This window comes from Meleagris gallopavo, chromosome 22, assembly GCF_905368555.1.
Source record: "Meleagris gallopavo chromosome 22, MGAL_WU_HG_1.1, whole genome shotgun sequence".
Lineage (NCBI taxonomy): Eukaryota > Metazoa > Chordata > Aves > Galliformes > Phasianidae > Meleagris > Meleagris gallopavo.
Genome location: NC_139425.1, coordinates 9,145,679 through 9,162,146, shown reverse-complemented (window position 1 = coordinate 9,162,146; position 16,468 = coordinate 9,145,679). Strand labels below are relative to the sequence as shown.

Sequence of the window (16,468 nt, the reverse complement as noted above, 5' to 3'; positions counted from 1 at the left end):
TAGTTCCTCCCTGTGCTGGCCTACTTCATTGTTTCAGTAAATTGATCTGCAGCAAATTAATTTCCCTTCTTTTGTTTGAGTAAGCAGCGGGCATGGCAGGTTGGTGGGGGTTGCTCTGGCCACAAGCAGGTGCCAGGACACCTCCACGGCTGCAGAGCTGGCATCAAACATCAGAAGAGAGTGGAGCTGCTGCCACCCATCAGTGCGTTTGGATTGGCATTGGTACACCCAATGCTCACGTGGAGAGGACACTCGGTGGGGGCAGCCTCTGTGTGCGTTTTATCATAGAACTGTAGAATAGCCCAAGTTGGAAGGGACCTATAGGGTCATTGTGTTCACCTCCTGGCTTCACACAGCACCACCCAAAACCCAAATCCCACCTTTGTTAAATCCCCATCTTGGTAATCTGTGGACAAGGGATGTTGGGAAAGCCGCTGGTGGAATTGAATCTGAAGAGTTGCCAAGTTTTCCTGGCAGTGAGGAAGTAGCAAAGGAGTGTTTCCATGTTTGTTGGAGCTGACCTAACATGGAAGTGATCTCAGAGGCTATCGCAGCCACGTGCCGGGAATGGAGGTATTGGCACTGGCCAAACTGGGACTGGTCCAGTGGGTCCTTCCACACCCAACCCTTCCTATTCATAGAATCGGGGATCCAGGTTCCCTTTTGCTGGTTGGTTCTCCTCCAATGTTAAATGTGAGCCCTGTGACTGATCAGCAGAGTGATCCCAAGTGTGATTGCATGGGCCTGGTGGCCTCGTTGCTGTCACTTCTTATCTCCTCATTACCAGTTAGAGGTATCCTTGAAAAGGGACAGTGTTAAAGCAGCAGCATGGTGAATGCTCCTATGTGTAAATGTCAAAACGTGTGACCGAGTGTGAAAAGTTCTTGCTCTGAAGACTGACGTTCTGTCCCTCTGTATTTTTTTTTTATTTTTTTTTTATTTTTTGTGTTCTATAGTTTTCTACTTGTTTTCTCCTGCCTGGTGCTGTCTGTCTTCTCAACCATCGATGAGTATCAGAACAGCTCTGAAGGGGCCCTTTATATTCTGGTGAGTTGGGATTTGCAAATGAAGTGAGCAATATCACATCAAAATAAAGTTAAAAATACATAAGAGATGCACCTACCCCTAAGATTGGGAATATTTAACTTAGGCAAGAACATGAACTGTCACTTGTGGCAAGTGTCTGTTGGGACCCACAAGTGTCTGTTGGAGAAATCTGTATCAGGGCACTCAGGAGTAATCTGAGCACAATATTTGCTCTGATGTAATATTTTAAAACCTTCTTCCTGAACTTTTTCCGTTGTTTTTGCTTTGTTCCTCTTTCTCATCCCCTGTCCAGGAAAGGGAAAATCCAGCAGCAAAGGTCTGAGCATCACTCAAAACAGGGCTTTCCCCTTATGGTCCTGTGGGGCAATTCTGCATTGCGTAGGAGAGCAGGGTTTAGGCTGTTGGACTTAATCTCTAATTCTAGAGCATGCTCACCACGTTTCCTTCTAGGCTGACAGCATGTTGTCTCCCCCAGGAAATTGTCACCATTGTGGTGTTTGGGGTGGAGTATTTTGTGCGGATCTGGGCAGCCGGCTGCTGCTGTCGGTACCGGGGCTGGAGAGGAAGGCTGAAATTTGCCCGCAAGCCCTTCTGTGTCATCGGTAAGACCTGCCTCCTGCATGGGGTTTTCCAACCTAAGATGGCTATTGAAGAGCTTGCTTGCACAGTGCTGCAACTTCTTGCTTGCAGTTTGGGGATCGTTACTCACCTAGAGAAGGGAAGGGAGGAGCTGAGGTCCCCGCCCAACCTCTCCATCAATTTGCTCGCTCCGTGCCTCATTTTGCCTTCCTGGGTGCTGAGGAGGTGCATCACAAGGGGATTGTGAGACTTAATTCGTGCTTGTAAAGCACCCGGTGCTCCTGTTGTGCAAGGGGCCATCTGAGCACAGTGGGTGCTTTGTTTGGGGTCAGGAGTGGCAGGTGAGCCAAGCCATGCCCCATGGAGCCTGCTTTCAGGTGTCCAGGAACTAGCAAGGATCACACACAGGATTTTAGCTTATTGCACAGAAAATCATTCATAAAAATTACATAGAAAAACAAGAAAGAGAGAGGGTTTCAGGATCCTGCCCCATCCCTGAAGGTGCTCAAGGTCAGGTCGGATGGGGCCCTGGACAACCTGACCTAATGCCTGATTTGATGGTTGGCAACCCTATCCATGGCAGGGGACTGGAACTAGATGGTTTTTTGAGTTCTCTTTCAATCCAAGCCAACCTGTGCTTCTATGATCCTCGGGTTTGGGATTTAGAGCATGTGACTTCTTTTCTTGGACTCTTGCTCTTTCCTCGAAGACCCTGGGGTTGTTGTGGTGAATCTCTGGTGTTTAGACAGGAGAGCTCGCACCTCTGGGCAGTGCAATGTCACAGCAGCTAAAAATGGGCCTGGCAAGGACTTAGCCCAGCCTAGCCCTGGATCAGAATGCAGTCAAGTGATATTGAACGCATTTTCTTGGGAATGATGAGTGTGGAGAAGAAAACTAAAATGTTTCCATCGGGTGTGTAGCTGCTCCTTTTGTCCAGTTAAGTCTTCTGCTGTATCCCTCTGGCGCAAGATATTACAGTACCGCTTCCACACACACCCTTCTGCTGCCAGTGGCGGTGGGAGCACCATCCCCTTTGGTGGTGCTCCAGCAGCACGTCTCCAGCTTTCAATGCCCTTTGTTCATGCAGACATCATGGTGCTGATCGCGTCCATTGCCGTGCTGGCAGCGGGCTCCCAGGGCAACGTCTTTGCCACCTCGGCGCTCAGGAGCTTGCGCTTCCTGCAGATCCTGCGCATGATCCGCATGGACCGGCGGGGTGGCACCTGGAAGCTGTTGGGCTCCGTGGTTTACGCGCACAGCAAGGTGAGTGAGCCCCATGCAGGCACGTGGAGCCACTCTTTTCATTGCCTAGGTTTGGTTCCCCACCCAAAACATCCTTCAGGCTTGGGAGGATGGAGGGGGCACTCACGAAGTGGTGACATGCAGAATGCAAGGTCCCATGGAGCCCTCCAGCCAGCAGAACAGAAATGGGAGGGATGTTGGGATGTTTGCAGAAAATGCCTTGAACACAGTGACCACCTGCACACTGAGCTCATTTCGTAGAGTTAGCAATTAGCCAGCAGATTTGGGGGCTCGTGTTTCAGTTTTAACTTATGTGTGGGCTGGAGAAGTAATTATGTTTTCATTTCTGTTCCACATCTTTAAATACTGGAGCTGTGACTGCTCCCTTTCCACTTGCTGAGGTGTTTAAGGCGATGTGCTCTGCAGGGTGGCGGTCATCCTGTGAGTGCTGCAGGGCATCACTAGCACGTGGGCCCATCTCAGATGTCCCCTCTCTGCACTACATTGAAAATCAGCACTTCTGATCTCCAGCCGAAACCCAAAGCCTAAACATGCACAAATGCAGAGCAAGTTCAGCTCTGAGGCCAACCGCAAGCAAGCGGCTCAGCTTTCAGAGATGCACACCAGGATTGCAATTATTCTATTCTGTCCCTTAATGATCTTGCAGGAGCTGATTACTGCCTGGTATATTGGCTTCCTCTGCCTCATCCTGGCCTCTTTCCTGGTATACTTGGCCGAGAAAGGAGAAAATGAGCACTTTGATACATACGCAGATGCACTCTGGTGGGGTCTGGTAAGTAATTTTTGTAGAGCAGCTGCTGGTTATTAAAATAAAATGTCCATTAACCCCCCATCTTCTATCACTTATTGAGGAATCAGCTTACAGACTGCTTAGTTAACATTTTTATTAAATGGCTTCAGGCTATTCCATTTAGCTAGATTTTTTAAATAAGGCTTGTAGGAGATGCTATGGGATCGCATTTGTTGAGCTACTTGGGGCAGCACAGCAAGAGGAGATCGGCAGTGGGACTTGGCTCCATTGTGGCAGATCTAATAAGAGCCCTGTGGTCATCGCTGTGACAAGTATTGCCACCTTTCCATCATTTATCATCATACTTGAGCTGTTAAATGCACCAGACTATATTTCATAAAATTAATGCATCCTAAGTACCAGGAAAACTTCAGTGCTGAAAGCACTCCCTTTGCTGACAAAAGAGAAAGGGCAATACTTTCAGTTTGCTCTGTGTGCGTCTGGGAATTATTGGATTACTTGATTAACAAAGGGAGAATTAATGACGTTCTAATCTCCTTGCATTATTGTTCCTCTGCTCTGGCACTGCAGCGCTGGTTTGGCCTTGATTACAAAGCATGTAATGAAAATCCCAGATCTGATCAAATCCCAATAACAGGCTTGGGGAGGAATCGGCTGATCAAGCAGCTCCTGTTCTTCAATAAAGGGAATGAAACGCTGCTAAGGCAGTGAATTGCTTTTCAAGCCCCTTGGTTATGACAGAAAATAAAAACAAAGCCCAATTTGACATAACTAGGAAATAAACAATGGGGGAAAGCTGACGGCCCGGATCAGAGCTCAGCATGAGGAAAGCCATGGGCAGGGCTGTCCCTCCCTGGGCTGGAGAGCCATGTGCAGAGCTTCCCACCTCATTCCCCATTTCAGGACGTGTTGGAGCACCATGTGGTGTTGCTCCTGTCCATCTGACAGTGACATTTCAGCCTCATTAAAACGAGCAGACTTTGTCGTTGTCCAGCTCACACGTCCAGTACAGACATGCTAAGAAATGAGCAGAAAAATACAAGCTGTTGGAGCTATATCCTGATTTCATGTCAGTGGCTCCAAATCCTTGCAGTTGTCTCCATAAGTTGTAAAAAAAAAAAAAAAAAAAAAAATTATAACCCAACTTTGCAGTGATTAAGGAGTGAATGTTGCTTCAGCTCAGTATTTCAGCACAGAATAGCCATGTAGATGCATTTTACTAAATGCTTTGTCAAAATGGCAGCTAATTGATAGGGCTTTTAGTGGGTGCTATTAAACAGTGCTTTGGGATCGGGCTTCCATTTGATTAAAACAGTTTTGCTCCAGGCTGAAGGCGTTAGGTTTCTGACAGCATGTCAGTTATATCAGGACTCCACCACCCCTGGAGACAGCTCTGTCCTTGGGGCTGTGGGTCAGGGACCTTGGGTCCTTTGGGCAGAAGTCTCCACGAGATTGTACCCATCGTGCCAGTCCTCCCTGTCCTGTGTGTCCCAGGCTCCCCAAACTTTTCCTCAATTCTTGATGGAGGGCCCAGCATTCTCCATTTGCGAGGTTCGTGGACAGAAGCAGGATAAATCACCTTTTTTTGCAGTTTGAAGCTCCATGGTTATTTGTTTCCAGCAGATCTCTCAGCTCCTACCCCAGAACACACGGAACAGCTTGCCAGTCTCTCTTGGTGCATTACATTAATACTGAGGAGGGGAAAAATACCTCTAAATTAGGTTGTACAAAGCAGCTTGTCAGGCTAATGTGCAGTTTTTAAGTAGGAGGGGAGACTGGCTAATAAGCACTGCTGGGAAAATGGGCAGTAAACAGCATCAGCTCCTTACGTGTGCAGATAACCTTGATTTCTTTTGAGATGTGCTGAAGGCAGGATGACCCCTGAGCTTGTCCGCTCCCCACCATCTGCTCAGGGTATTTTGGTGACATTGCTTTACTTTATGTTATTATTATTTTAGTATTACATTTTAGTACTTATTGTTTTATTATTTTATTTCAGTGCTTATTGAAAAATGATGGAGAACAGTTTTTACATGGGGAGACAGTGTTAGGACAAGGTGTGGGGGGATGGTTTTAAACTAGAGTAGAGGAGATTTGGATCAAATGGCAGAAGAAAATTCTTTACCCAGAGTGTGGTGTGGCTCTGGCACTGCTGCCCAGAGAGCTGTGGGTGCCCCATCCTGGAGGTGCCCACTGCCATGAATGGGCCCTGTGCAGCCTGGTCTATGGGAGCTGTCCCTGTCCAAGGTTGTGGTTGCAGCTGGGTGGGCTTTAAGGTCTCTTCCAACCCAAGCCACGTGGTTTCCAGTAGAAAACTATGTGACTGAGGGTTGGGGTTCTCCTCTTGCAGATCACCCTGACCACCATCGGCTATGGGGACAAGTACCCACAGACCTGGAATGGGCGACTGCTGGCTGCAACCTTCACACTCATTGGTGTTTCCTTCTTTGCTCTCCCTGCCGTGAGTGTGGGCTGGGCTGGGTGGGCAGTGGGGGGGGCTGAGTTATTACCTTAGGGCCAACTTGTGGCTTCGTGTGCCTGAAGAACTCCTGGCTTTGACTGCTTGGCTGCTTCTGAGTCAAAAAAAAAAAAAAAAAAAAAGTGTCCACCTTGTGTGGACAGCCATGGTACATATGAGCAAACAGGATGGAAAATGTGAATGTAGTTATTCACAAATGAGATGGAAAATGTTTATTGAAGTGAAACTATATTCCTGCTGCTGTTTCTAGGGGTAGCTGTGCCATTTCAGTAAATCACCCTGCTCCCTATTGCAGTGTTACACGGATCTGATTTTCCCCCATGGGGATGATTTGCTGCATGCTTGTATGATATGGATGTTTCGTATTTTATCAGCTGCTTTTACCAAAGCAGCAAGCACCAGCAAAGCCCACATTTGGGGCTGCCTTGGTTGAGGGCTCCTTGCTGTTTTTCTGGTGCATTTGAAGCAAAAATGAGATAGAATAAAGCTTTGGAAGGAAAGCTGGCTGCAACCTCTCAAAGCTTGTCTAACACCTGCTAACTGCACATTCTTTCATTCTTTTCCCCAGGGCATTTTAGGTTCGGGGTTTGCTCTGAAGGTTCAGGAGCAGCATCGGCAAAAGCACTTTGAGAAGAGACGCAACCCAGCAGCAGGCCTGATTCAGGTTAGGAGCTGGGAGCCTCAGGGCTGCATCCTCCTGATGTTGAGGTTTAAATGGACTTCTAGGAGCAGGGGAGGAGAAAAACAGTGCTGCATGTCTGAAGTGTGAGACAGCAGCTGGTGGCTGGGCTTGTCTGGGAACGAATGCCAGGAGGGCAGCCATAGGGATGCAGCATATGTGAAGGGCAGTCTGGGGGAGAAAAGGATCGAAACTCAGCCCAGCACAGTGAGACAAATACATTGGGACAGTCTGTTTCACCAATTATATATTTTTTTCAAAGTGAATGTTTATACTGATACCAAGTTACAATTGGGAGCATTTTCTTCATGCTAACAGATGTCTGCACAGAAGGCTGGCCTTGGCGGATAGCTTGAAGAGTGGTTTTACACTCCTCTGCTCCCTTCTCTCCAAATTTTGTGGCTCCCCAATGCACAGCAGTAGTGCTCCTGACAGCAAGTGCCCGGTACCTGCAGCATCTTTAGCTGTGATCAGTGGCATCGTGGTAGTACCCCCAGTGTGTCACGTGCCAAATGGATCATTGGCATCATGGTAGAGCCCCAAATGTGTCATGTGTCAAATGGATCATTGGCACTGTGGTCACACTCCAAATGTATCACATGCTAAATGGATTGGTGGCATCATGGTAGCACCCCAAATGTGTCACATGTCAAGTAAATCGTTGGCACTATGGTTGCACCCCAAATGTGTCACATGCCAAATGGGTCGCTGGCATCATGGTAGCGCCCCAAATCTGTCACATGTCAAGGAGAAGGCAAAATGTCAGACACACAGCAGAGAATTGGTGTTGGTAGAAGTTTATGAAACTCAGCCTGTATCTCCATCCTACCCTGTCTCCTCCCAGGCTGCCTGGAGGTTCTATGCTACCAACCTGTCCCGCACAGACCTGCACTCCACATGGCAGTACTACGAGCGCACCGTCACAGTCCCCATGTACAGGTACTTCCTCTTGTGCTGCCTGCCTCGTGATGCCAATGTTTCCATGTTTGTTACCTGGATGTAGATTTTTATTGTTCATTTAAGTTGTTATTCATTTAAACTTTTTATTTATTTAAGTTTAAAAAAAAAAAAAAAAAAAAAAAGATTTCCACATCTCTTAAAAGCCAGAATATGTCTTTTCTTTCAAGGTTTATTTGTTTTTTGCTATGTTTCATTTTGTGTTTCTTTTGGCCTCAATTTTAATTTCCCTGTTATTTTTTTTTTTTCTTTTCATCTCTGTGTGTATGTATGTGCTCTTCTTTTCACCTTTATTTCTCCACGCCCGGGGTAGTTGCGTTGTGTTGTGACAGTGCCGTGCCCAGGTGTGAAGACTCCAAGCTGCCCCGGACCTAGGTAAATGCTGCCTTGCCCTGCGTGCAGCAATTCATGCTGCTCCACCAGGCTCTAATGGTCCTTATGCCTTTCAGCACTCTTCTGTCCCTCTGGGCTGCCCTGGCGCCATCCCCAGGTGCATTTGGCCTTGGTTCCAATTTCCTTTTCCTCTTCCCTTTTCTCCTTTTCCCCTTCCCCTTCCCTTTTCCTGCCTGGGCAGTGCTGTGCATTCCTCTCTGGTGTGTTTTGAGACTGCCCAGATCTCTCTGGATGGTGTTGGTTGGATATTCCTGCAGCTTTGTGAGGTTTTTTTGGGGCACGATGGGGCAGGCTCCTTGTGCTCCCAGTCCTTGTGGTGCAGAGCTGTTGTCCAGCTCTGGGTTCTGCCGGTGCTGATGCAAAATCCCTCTGTGTTTTCTGTGTTACTGGTGCCTTTTAGCCATTCGAATGCATTTCCCAGGGCAAGCATTAGTCCGTGTTTGAAGTGCTAGCCAGCCTGTTAATCCATCTTAGAAGCCTGTTGGAATTCACGTTGTCGTGGTCAATAAGTTGTCGTTGGATTCATTCCCAGTGTGTGCCTGATTGGTTGTTTGTTCCCTAAAGGTATTTATGAACTGACATCAAGATTTTGCTTTAAGAAAAAAAACAAAGCAACAACAACTCAATGAAACAGAACCAAACTGTTTCCCAATAGCATTAAAACCCACTCATCCAACTCTCTCTGTCCCACTTCTGCGTTGGTTGGGACTAGCTGCTGAGGGGAGCAGGACCTGGCCCAAAGCCCTCTGCAAAGCACACAGTGCCAGCATTGGCTTCAGTGGGCTTGGTCGTGGTTATACTGCTCTTGAAAATCCCAAACTTAGCATGCAGCCAGACATACAGGGGCACCTTTTGGCACGAGAATGAGAGCATCCAGCACTTCCTTGGGCATGGGGCTCTCTTCTCTCTCAGCTTCACCCTAAAACTCCAATTGCTGTCTGTGCAAAGGTAACCTGATCATCACTTGAGAGGTGAGCCCTGATGGCTTCAGCTCTTTATTTGTTTGTTTTTTTACCAAGCAAATGGTGAACTTTTTTTTTTTTTAGTCTGCTTTGGATGCGTTGAACTGAAATCATTCAAAATACTTGTCCCCTAATTTAAAAAGGGGATAACTGTATGTTCTGGCTGCCGCTTCCATTTCTCACTCTGCCCATCTACCCTTCCTACCCACTTCTCCAAACCAGCTGGCGTGCACCAACAGCTGCATCCTGAGCCCAATGCCATGGTGTTGATTGCTGCGTGCAGCTTAGTTGCAGGCTGTGATTGGGAACTGGGTAGGGGGACACAGCATCCCCTCTGCCAGGGGTGAGCTGCAGTCACTGCTGCCTTAGCACCTTTTCTGCTCAACATTGGGCAGCTTGTTCCTCCTAGCAGGAGCCCCATGACTTGAGCTTACGTCTCTTCCCAAGGCACCTTTGAAAAGGGGGGCTGTTTGGTGGGGAAAATTGGTAGCTGTGACTGGGAGGAGCATGCGTGTGCCCAGAGCATCACTCAGAGCACTGCAGGAGAGCTGGTTTCTCTCTGCTGGGGAAAATAGGGTGGGCTCTGAGAGCATCTCAGCTTGGATGTTGAAATTCAAGATGTGGTTAAGCAAATCTGCAATATACATCTGGCTCCTATATAAAAAAAACAAAACCAATATAAAAAAAAAAAAACAACAAAAAAAAACCAAACACAACAACCAAAACCAAACAACAAGACCCCCAAAATTACTCTATTATCACTCAAGAGAAAAGGATATTGTTTTCAGCTAAGTTCATGTATTTGCACTAAAAAACAGTTACTGAAATGTCACATTTCAGTAGATATTGGAGCTCCTTGGAGCCATCCTTCTGGTCCAAGGAGCCCCTGGCTGGTGGCACTGAGGGCTGTGGATTCCTCTCTGAAGGTCTCTCAGAATCCCCCTGCATTTTCCCTGCCCCGTGGTGCCTGTTTGCTTTGGGAGCGAGGTGCCAGCAGCCTGTCTCATGGGTGGCAGTGATGTGAGGAGCAGGGAGCGAGCTCAGCCTGCACTGATGCTCACCCACAGCCTGGTCCCATCGCGCCTGCTCCCAGAGTGCACTTGGTTCATGTGCTAATTTTCTTTGTTCTGTTTCTTTTCTCCCTCCCTTCATTTTTTTTTTTTTCTTTCTCTTATCCCTTTGGTTTTCTTTGGTGAAAACTCTTGAAAAGCACGCAAACGCAAACGTACGGTGCCTCCAGGTATGACATGCATGTGACTCTGAACCGTGTGTCATGTCACTCCTTGTTCTTCGTTTGGGACTGTAATATACAAAGCCTTTAACTAAAAAAAACCAAACCCAGAAAGCTCTGGAGGTCAGGTTTTTTTTTTTTTCAAAAGAATGAATGAAAGCCCAAACCAGACCACCCATCCCGCTGCCTGCCAACTAACTTCATGTGCCTCCGTACGTGTTTTAGCTATTGGTTTGTACAAGTGTTGGGAAACTGTGCCAAAATGATGATTTAAGGAAGGAGAATGGGAGAGTGCTTGATAAGCTTGCTCTATTAACGATGATTTCTTGATGGTCTTACCAACCTCCTTCAAATCATACAACTCTTAACAAGAATACCTCCCCATTCATGCTTCCATTTCACCTCTCCCGTCACTCATGTTTGTTGCCCTTTCCCCAGCCCTCTTTTCCCATCCATCAGTGTTATCTCAGTGTTGTAGGAGCTGTGCACGGGTATCTCTGAGTCTGCTGCCCTTGCTGGTGTGAGTGGTGTTGGTGGCACCACGGGACGCATCAGTGGTAGTGCAGAATAAAATTGCAGCGGTGGCTGTGCCTGTTTTTCAAAGGAGAATGGGATATCAAATGTAGTGTGCTAAGCCAAAATGATCGCTCACAATTTCCCTCAGTAATTCAATGTGATGCTTGGATAAGAAGTGTCCCTTCTCAGCAGGGTAATTACATTTTGGTTATTTTTCCTTCTGTAACTGACCTGGAGCCAAGCAGTTATTAGTCTCAGTTGTTCCTTTTGAGAGCTGACCTTTCAATCCAATCAAACAGACGTGTATGTGGCTGGGGTGAGATTTATTACAAACAATATTATCTCAGGTTCTGCAGAAGAGAGCAGGTTTTCAGATGATAGGCATATTTTATATGAGGTGGGTACCTGAAGGTGCAGTAAAGTCAATATTTGAAGATGTGGAATTAATGGCTTACGTTTGGAGACTGTGGGCCAAGCTCTGTTCTTAGAGCAGTTTAAATCCTCACTAGGTGCATTAACACAGATGTGATTTAGTGCCTGATTTACAAAACTGGTTCCAGTTTTCATGGATGCGAGTTTTGCTGCCTTACTAAATCACACTTACCACTTTGTGTGGTTAATTTACAGCAAATTGCATCTGTGATTCGAAGTGTGTGATTGAGTGCACGTTAGTGGGACAGCCTGCTTTAAGAACTGGGCGTTTTTCTACTGCTGGAAGTGAAATAAGAATGCTTCCACTCCAGCTCTTATCATAACATATTTCATAAGTCTCATAAGCATTCCCTGTTATGGAGGAATGACTTAAACTGGAGACAGAGTCATGGTGAGTGTGATAAGCTCCTTGTAGAACTCCAGCACAGCATGGGGACTCGTTTTAGTCCTCATCATGGTATCCATCTTCTCATCACCCCCTCCCTCATTGCTCATACTGGGGCTGTTCAAACAAATCATCACCGTCTGTGTGTGTGTGTATGTGTGCTCCTGTGCTCTGCTGTGTGCTGCTGCCCTCCCTCCTCATGTTGTGAGGTCTCAGTGATGTCCTGGCCGGAGGCATGATGTCCCCACTGTCCCCAAATGCTTGATCGTTGTCTGTGCTACCAGGAAAAGCAATTGTACCTTCTCTTTGGCTTGGGGAACGGAGTCAGTGTGGTGTTTTTATGTGTGGTCCTGAGAGGTGATGGATTGCAGCTGGGTGTTCCAGTGGTGGTATGGGCTGTGTGTGCTCCTGGGGCGTGCAGACCTCAGCCAGCTCCCCTTCACCAAAACACGCTTCCCTTGTTAACCAAGTGGCATGAGGACCTGGAGGAGAGAGAGAAAAGCACGCCGAGCCCCTGAGGCAGCAGGCTTCCCTTTGAGGTTCTGGTGAAGTGATGCAATGCAGAGCAGTTTCCCAGGCTGCTTTTGTAAGAGCAGGTTAGGCTGAGCAGTCAGTTTGGATCACGTTTGGGGTCGATGTGGGACTGAGTTGGGGCCCATTTTGTTAATCGTCTTTTCAGCACAGCATTCTTTTCTTCACCACACGTACACTGTGCCCACACCTACTGCAGCAGCAGTGAGTCTCTGTGGTTGCTTATGTCATTCACCTCTGCATGGAAGCATCTCTGCTGACCCATAGGGTTGTCACATTCTGCACAGTGCAGACCTCAGGTTGTGGGCTAATGAAGAGGGAAGGGTCCTCCTGAGACCCTGAATCCCTCCGTTTAGTAAAGGGGAATCCTGAATCTTTCTATTTAGTGAACAGGGGCCTCAAATCCTTCCATTCAATGAGCTCACGAGGTCTTCAGCTCTGTGACTTGCATCAGAGCTGTGCATTTGTGATCCTGGCTTGAGAAATTGGGGTTGTTGCCCTGTGGAGCTCTTTGAAGCAGAGAACTCCATAAAAGAGGTGGAGTTAAACTCGATGATCATCATAGGTCCCTTCCAACTTGGGATATTCCATGATTCTAAAGAAGAATAGTTGTGCACTCAGCATTAAATGCTGAATACACTTTTTATTTAGCAATACACTTTGTGCTTGATTTTTATGCACCTCCTTCTCCCCTCTTGGCATCAGTCTGCAAATGTTGTGGTGGGTTTGCAGGGAGGTAACAGCCCAGCACTTGCACACTGCTCCAGTGCACCAAGGTCAGCCTCCTCCTGACACCTCAAATGAGGAGGGTCATTCATTCACCTACTCAGGACATGCTTTCCTCTGGGTGGAAATGTGCAGAGCTGCACTGTGGGGGAGAGCCAAATTTTTCAGCCCTGTTTTTACTCTTTCCTCCGTCTTTAAGATTGGAACGTTTTTTGATTGCCTCAGTTTTGTGAATGCTGAATCTGTTCTGCTGCTCAGCCATGTTTTTGAGTATGGGATTTGTGTGTGCGGAGGAAAAGCTTTTCCAGTTGTTGTTTTTTATTCCAGTTAGAGGAAAACTGTGAGCCTGTTGGTCTCTTAATGGCTTAAAACCTGTCAACAGCCCTTTTCCTTCCCCTTTCCTTCCAGTCCTCAGCTGTAGGTTGGGGCAGTTTGAGCAGATTGTGCTTCCATCAAAGCCCCTATGGCTCCTTTCCCAGTATGAATGAACAGACCCCTCCTGGGAGCTGTGCCTCTTTGGGCTGTAGCCCCATCCTTGTTGAAAGCACTGGAGACAGCTGCTGAGTTTGCTTTGCACCCTATAGCACAGCCATGACATGGAGCCCTACAGCAGCACGTGCTGGGGGCCCAGAACTGAGCTTGCAGAAAGCCATAGGGTGAGCCTGAGAAAAAAGGAAAGCCCTGGTTCCTTCCTGATCCAGAAAGCCATCATACAGAGCTATGGCTCTTCTGGGGGCAAAATCATCTGCAGGCAGTAAGGAACCTGGGGATCTCCAGCCAGTAGCTCTCTGCCTTTCCTGGATCACTGCCTCCCGTTCCCCACAGGCTGCTCTCTGCATACATCTCACACATCCTGAGAGCAGCAGGGTTGAGTTTCCCCATTTGCCTCCAGCACAGGAGCATCTCTTCACCCTGACACCCAGCAAACCTGCCACAGCACCCCCATGCTGCCCGGAAATGCTGCCAGGCTCTGATGGTTAGGAGTGTGGTGAAGCAGACAATTTCTCTCTCTCTTGCTGTCCCAGTCTTTTCCTACCACCCTGCTATGGGTCATTTTGGGAGCAGCTAGTGACCCCCCTTCCTGCCCCATTGCAGTCAGTGGCACTGAGGTATGGTGAAAGGAGGGGACAGCAGGCAAAGCTTCCAGGAGAGGAGGCTCTGGGGTCAGCTCTGCCAGAATGTTAATATTCTTTTTTTCTCTCCTTTAGACTCATCCCACCTTTGAACCAGCTGGAGCTCCTGAGGAACCTGAAGAGCAAGTCGGGACTAACATTCAGGTCAGCAACAGAGTTAGGAGAGCTTGGAAAGCTCACACTTCTTCACTGCATTTTTTTTTTCTTGTTTTTTTTTTTCCCCCCCCCACCCCCATATTCCTGCCTTTTGCGTGTCAGCAACCTTGAAGATGTGAGAGGTGTTGGCAGCTGATCCCCACGGGTTGCTCAGCGATCTCCTTCCCGCCCCTCTTCCATGCTGCCCATGCATTTCTTCAGCCTAATTTGTCTCTGGAGTAATGTTACAGTGCTTGGCTGGAAATGCAAAGTGGTTCTTTCAGAGGGTCAGCTCAAGGTGGTGTTCTTGGTTTGTCTCTGACCTTCCTGTTCCTCACTGCCCTCGGAGGGCGTTCAGGCCCACGATGTGCTAATTCATTCCCTACCCTCCATCTTTCCCTGAGAGCAGGCAGGATTTAGTGGTGAGAAAAAGCAAAAGGATACTCCCTTGGTCTCTCTCCCCTGACTGAAGCGCTGTGTCCCAGATTCCCATAGCTCCATAAACAGGTTACAAAAATCAAAGATCCTGCTGAGCTGGAGCACAGCACGTGGCAGTGGTGGGTCAGGCTTGAGCATTGCTGTGAGCATCCTGCTGTTTGGAAACCATCCTGCTCAGCACACCTCTGCTTATCCTCTGGGTGAGGCTATCAGTCAGCCAGAATCACCACCTCATGCCTGCTAAATTTGCTCTGGTGAGATAGCGACGATTGCCCCAGAAGGCCAGGCATCCTGCAGCTTCAGTCTGCACTCAGGAGCGATCATTTCATGTATTTTGAGCAAGGTAGGCCACCCCATTTGGTGACAGGGGCATTGCAGAGCCCTGGGGATAGAGAGGAGATGCTGAGCTGGTGAGTGGTGGGTGGGACAGCACCTGCCCGGGCTGTGACCCTGCAGAGCGCAGGGATCTGGAGACCCATGGATGGGTCAGACTGCAGATTGAATGTGAATGTGTGAGGCTGGGGCTGGGCTGAGCACAGAGCAGAGGGATGAAGGCATTTTTTTAGTCTCTTCAATCCAGTTTGCCCCCCCGACCCCCGATAGCCAGCTGGTACCTGGAAGGAGCCAGGAGATGCAGACCTTTACACTGCTGACATTCACTGTCTGCTCTCTCACTTCTGGAGCTGCATGGGTGAGGCTGTTCTTTCAGCCTGGTGTGAAGAAGGTGTGAGTAGCTGAAGACAGGACAAGTTTTCCTCGTACTGCAGGGGAATGCTACCAAGCTGTTGGCCAGTAAAAGGGAGACTTCTTTAGTGCGGCCATAGGTTGGCTTGCGATGCTGTGCCTGTCCTTTCAGGTGTTCACCTCACTTTGTCCTCAAGGTCCATGGTTTTTTCAGTGCAGCCAAGTGGTTTGGGATCTCAGTGGGAAACTGCATGCAAGAACTGTGGTCCCCACTCCTTCCACAGAGCCTTTGCCAATGACAGAAAGGATGGCTGAGGTGGAGGACCTGGGGCCAGGGTTTTGTACCCCTTCTCAGCTTTTTCCCATTGGCCAGGAGGGAAAAGCAGGTACCCCAGGTTCACAGGAGACACTCCAATCCTTGCCTATGTGCAGAAATCACTCGGGGAGGTGCTTTTCCAAAGGAAGGAGCTGCTCTCTGAGCACACAGATGTCCTCCTTTGCTCACCCACATCACACGGCCCTGGGGTGTCTGAGTCATGCATAGGCACAAGGATGGGTTGGGAGCAGTTCTACAGCCCTGTGCGTTGTATGTGTCTTCTCTGAGGTTGTGTGAGTCTCCAGTGATCTCCTGTCCAGGACAGAAACTCCAGGAATTAAGTACTCCTTTCCCTCTCTTCTGTCCTCAACTTCCACTTAGTTGTACTGTTTGGTATTGTCTTTTCGTTATGTTTTAACAGTGAAGCAGCAACATCTGTTGCCACCTGACACCATGCTAATGTACTATTGCTTCTGTTTAAAGGAAAGAGCAGCAGCCTGAACCATCGCCAAGGTCTGTATCACTGCCAACACGCCATCCCCATGCATTACCTGTAGATCTGTGTGTGTGTATGTGTGTGTACCATGTCGTGGCACCATCGAGGGAAGCATCCTAGGTATTAACGTGCTTTTTCTGTGCTGTGGCAGTCCAATGTATCTATGTGTAATGCTGGGCCTTAAATCATCTCTCCTTGCAGTCTGCCTGGGTGGCTATGAGGATAGTGAGGCTGTAGGGCAGAGGGACAGCAGTCAGTAGGGCTGCAGAACTTCATTAGGGGTGACAGCAGGGCTGTGGTTGACGCTGCTTTTTTTTCCCCTTTCGTTGCTGGAG

The 16,468-nt window shown here is 48.2% G+C and overlaps 1 protein-coding gene across 2 annotated transcripts in view; it reads left to right on the top strand.

Annotated features, from left to right (window-relative positions):
* KCNQ2 (potassium voltage-gated channel subfamily Q member 2) overlaps positions 1-16,468 on the top strand; it is a 66,308-nt gene that overhangs the window by 18,373 nt on the left and 31,467 nt on the right. For both annotated transcript variants that reach the window (XM_085241753.1, XM_085241751.1), the window contains exons 2-11: positions 957-1,047; positions 1,523-1,649; positions 2,714-2,889; positions 3,536-3,661; positions 5,991-6,101; positions 6,688-6,783; positions 7,643-7,737; positions 10,321-10,350; positions 14,140-14,208; positions 16,121-16,150. In XM_085241753.1, the coding sequence (XP_085097879.1) occupies positions 957-1,047; positions 1,523-1,649; positions 2,714-2,889; positions 3,536-3,661; positions 5,991-6,101; positions 6,688-6,783; positions 7,643-7,737; positions 10,321-10,350; positions 14,140-14,208; positions 16,121-16,150 (951 nt within the window). The remainder of the gene's footprint in view (positions 1-956; positions 1,048-1,522; positions 1,650-2,713; positions 2,890-3,535; positions 3,662-5,990; positions 6,102-6,687; positions 6,784-7,642; positions 7,738-10,320; positions 10,351-14,139; positions 14,209-16,120; positions 16,151-16,468) is intronic.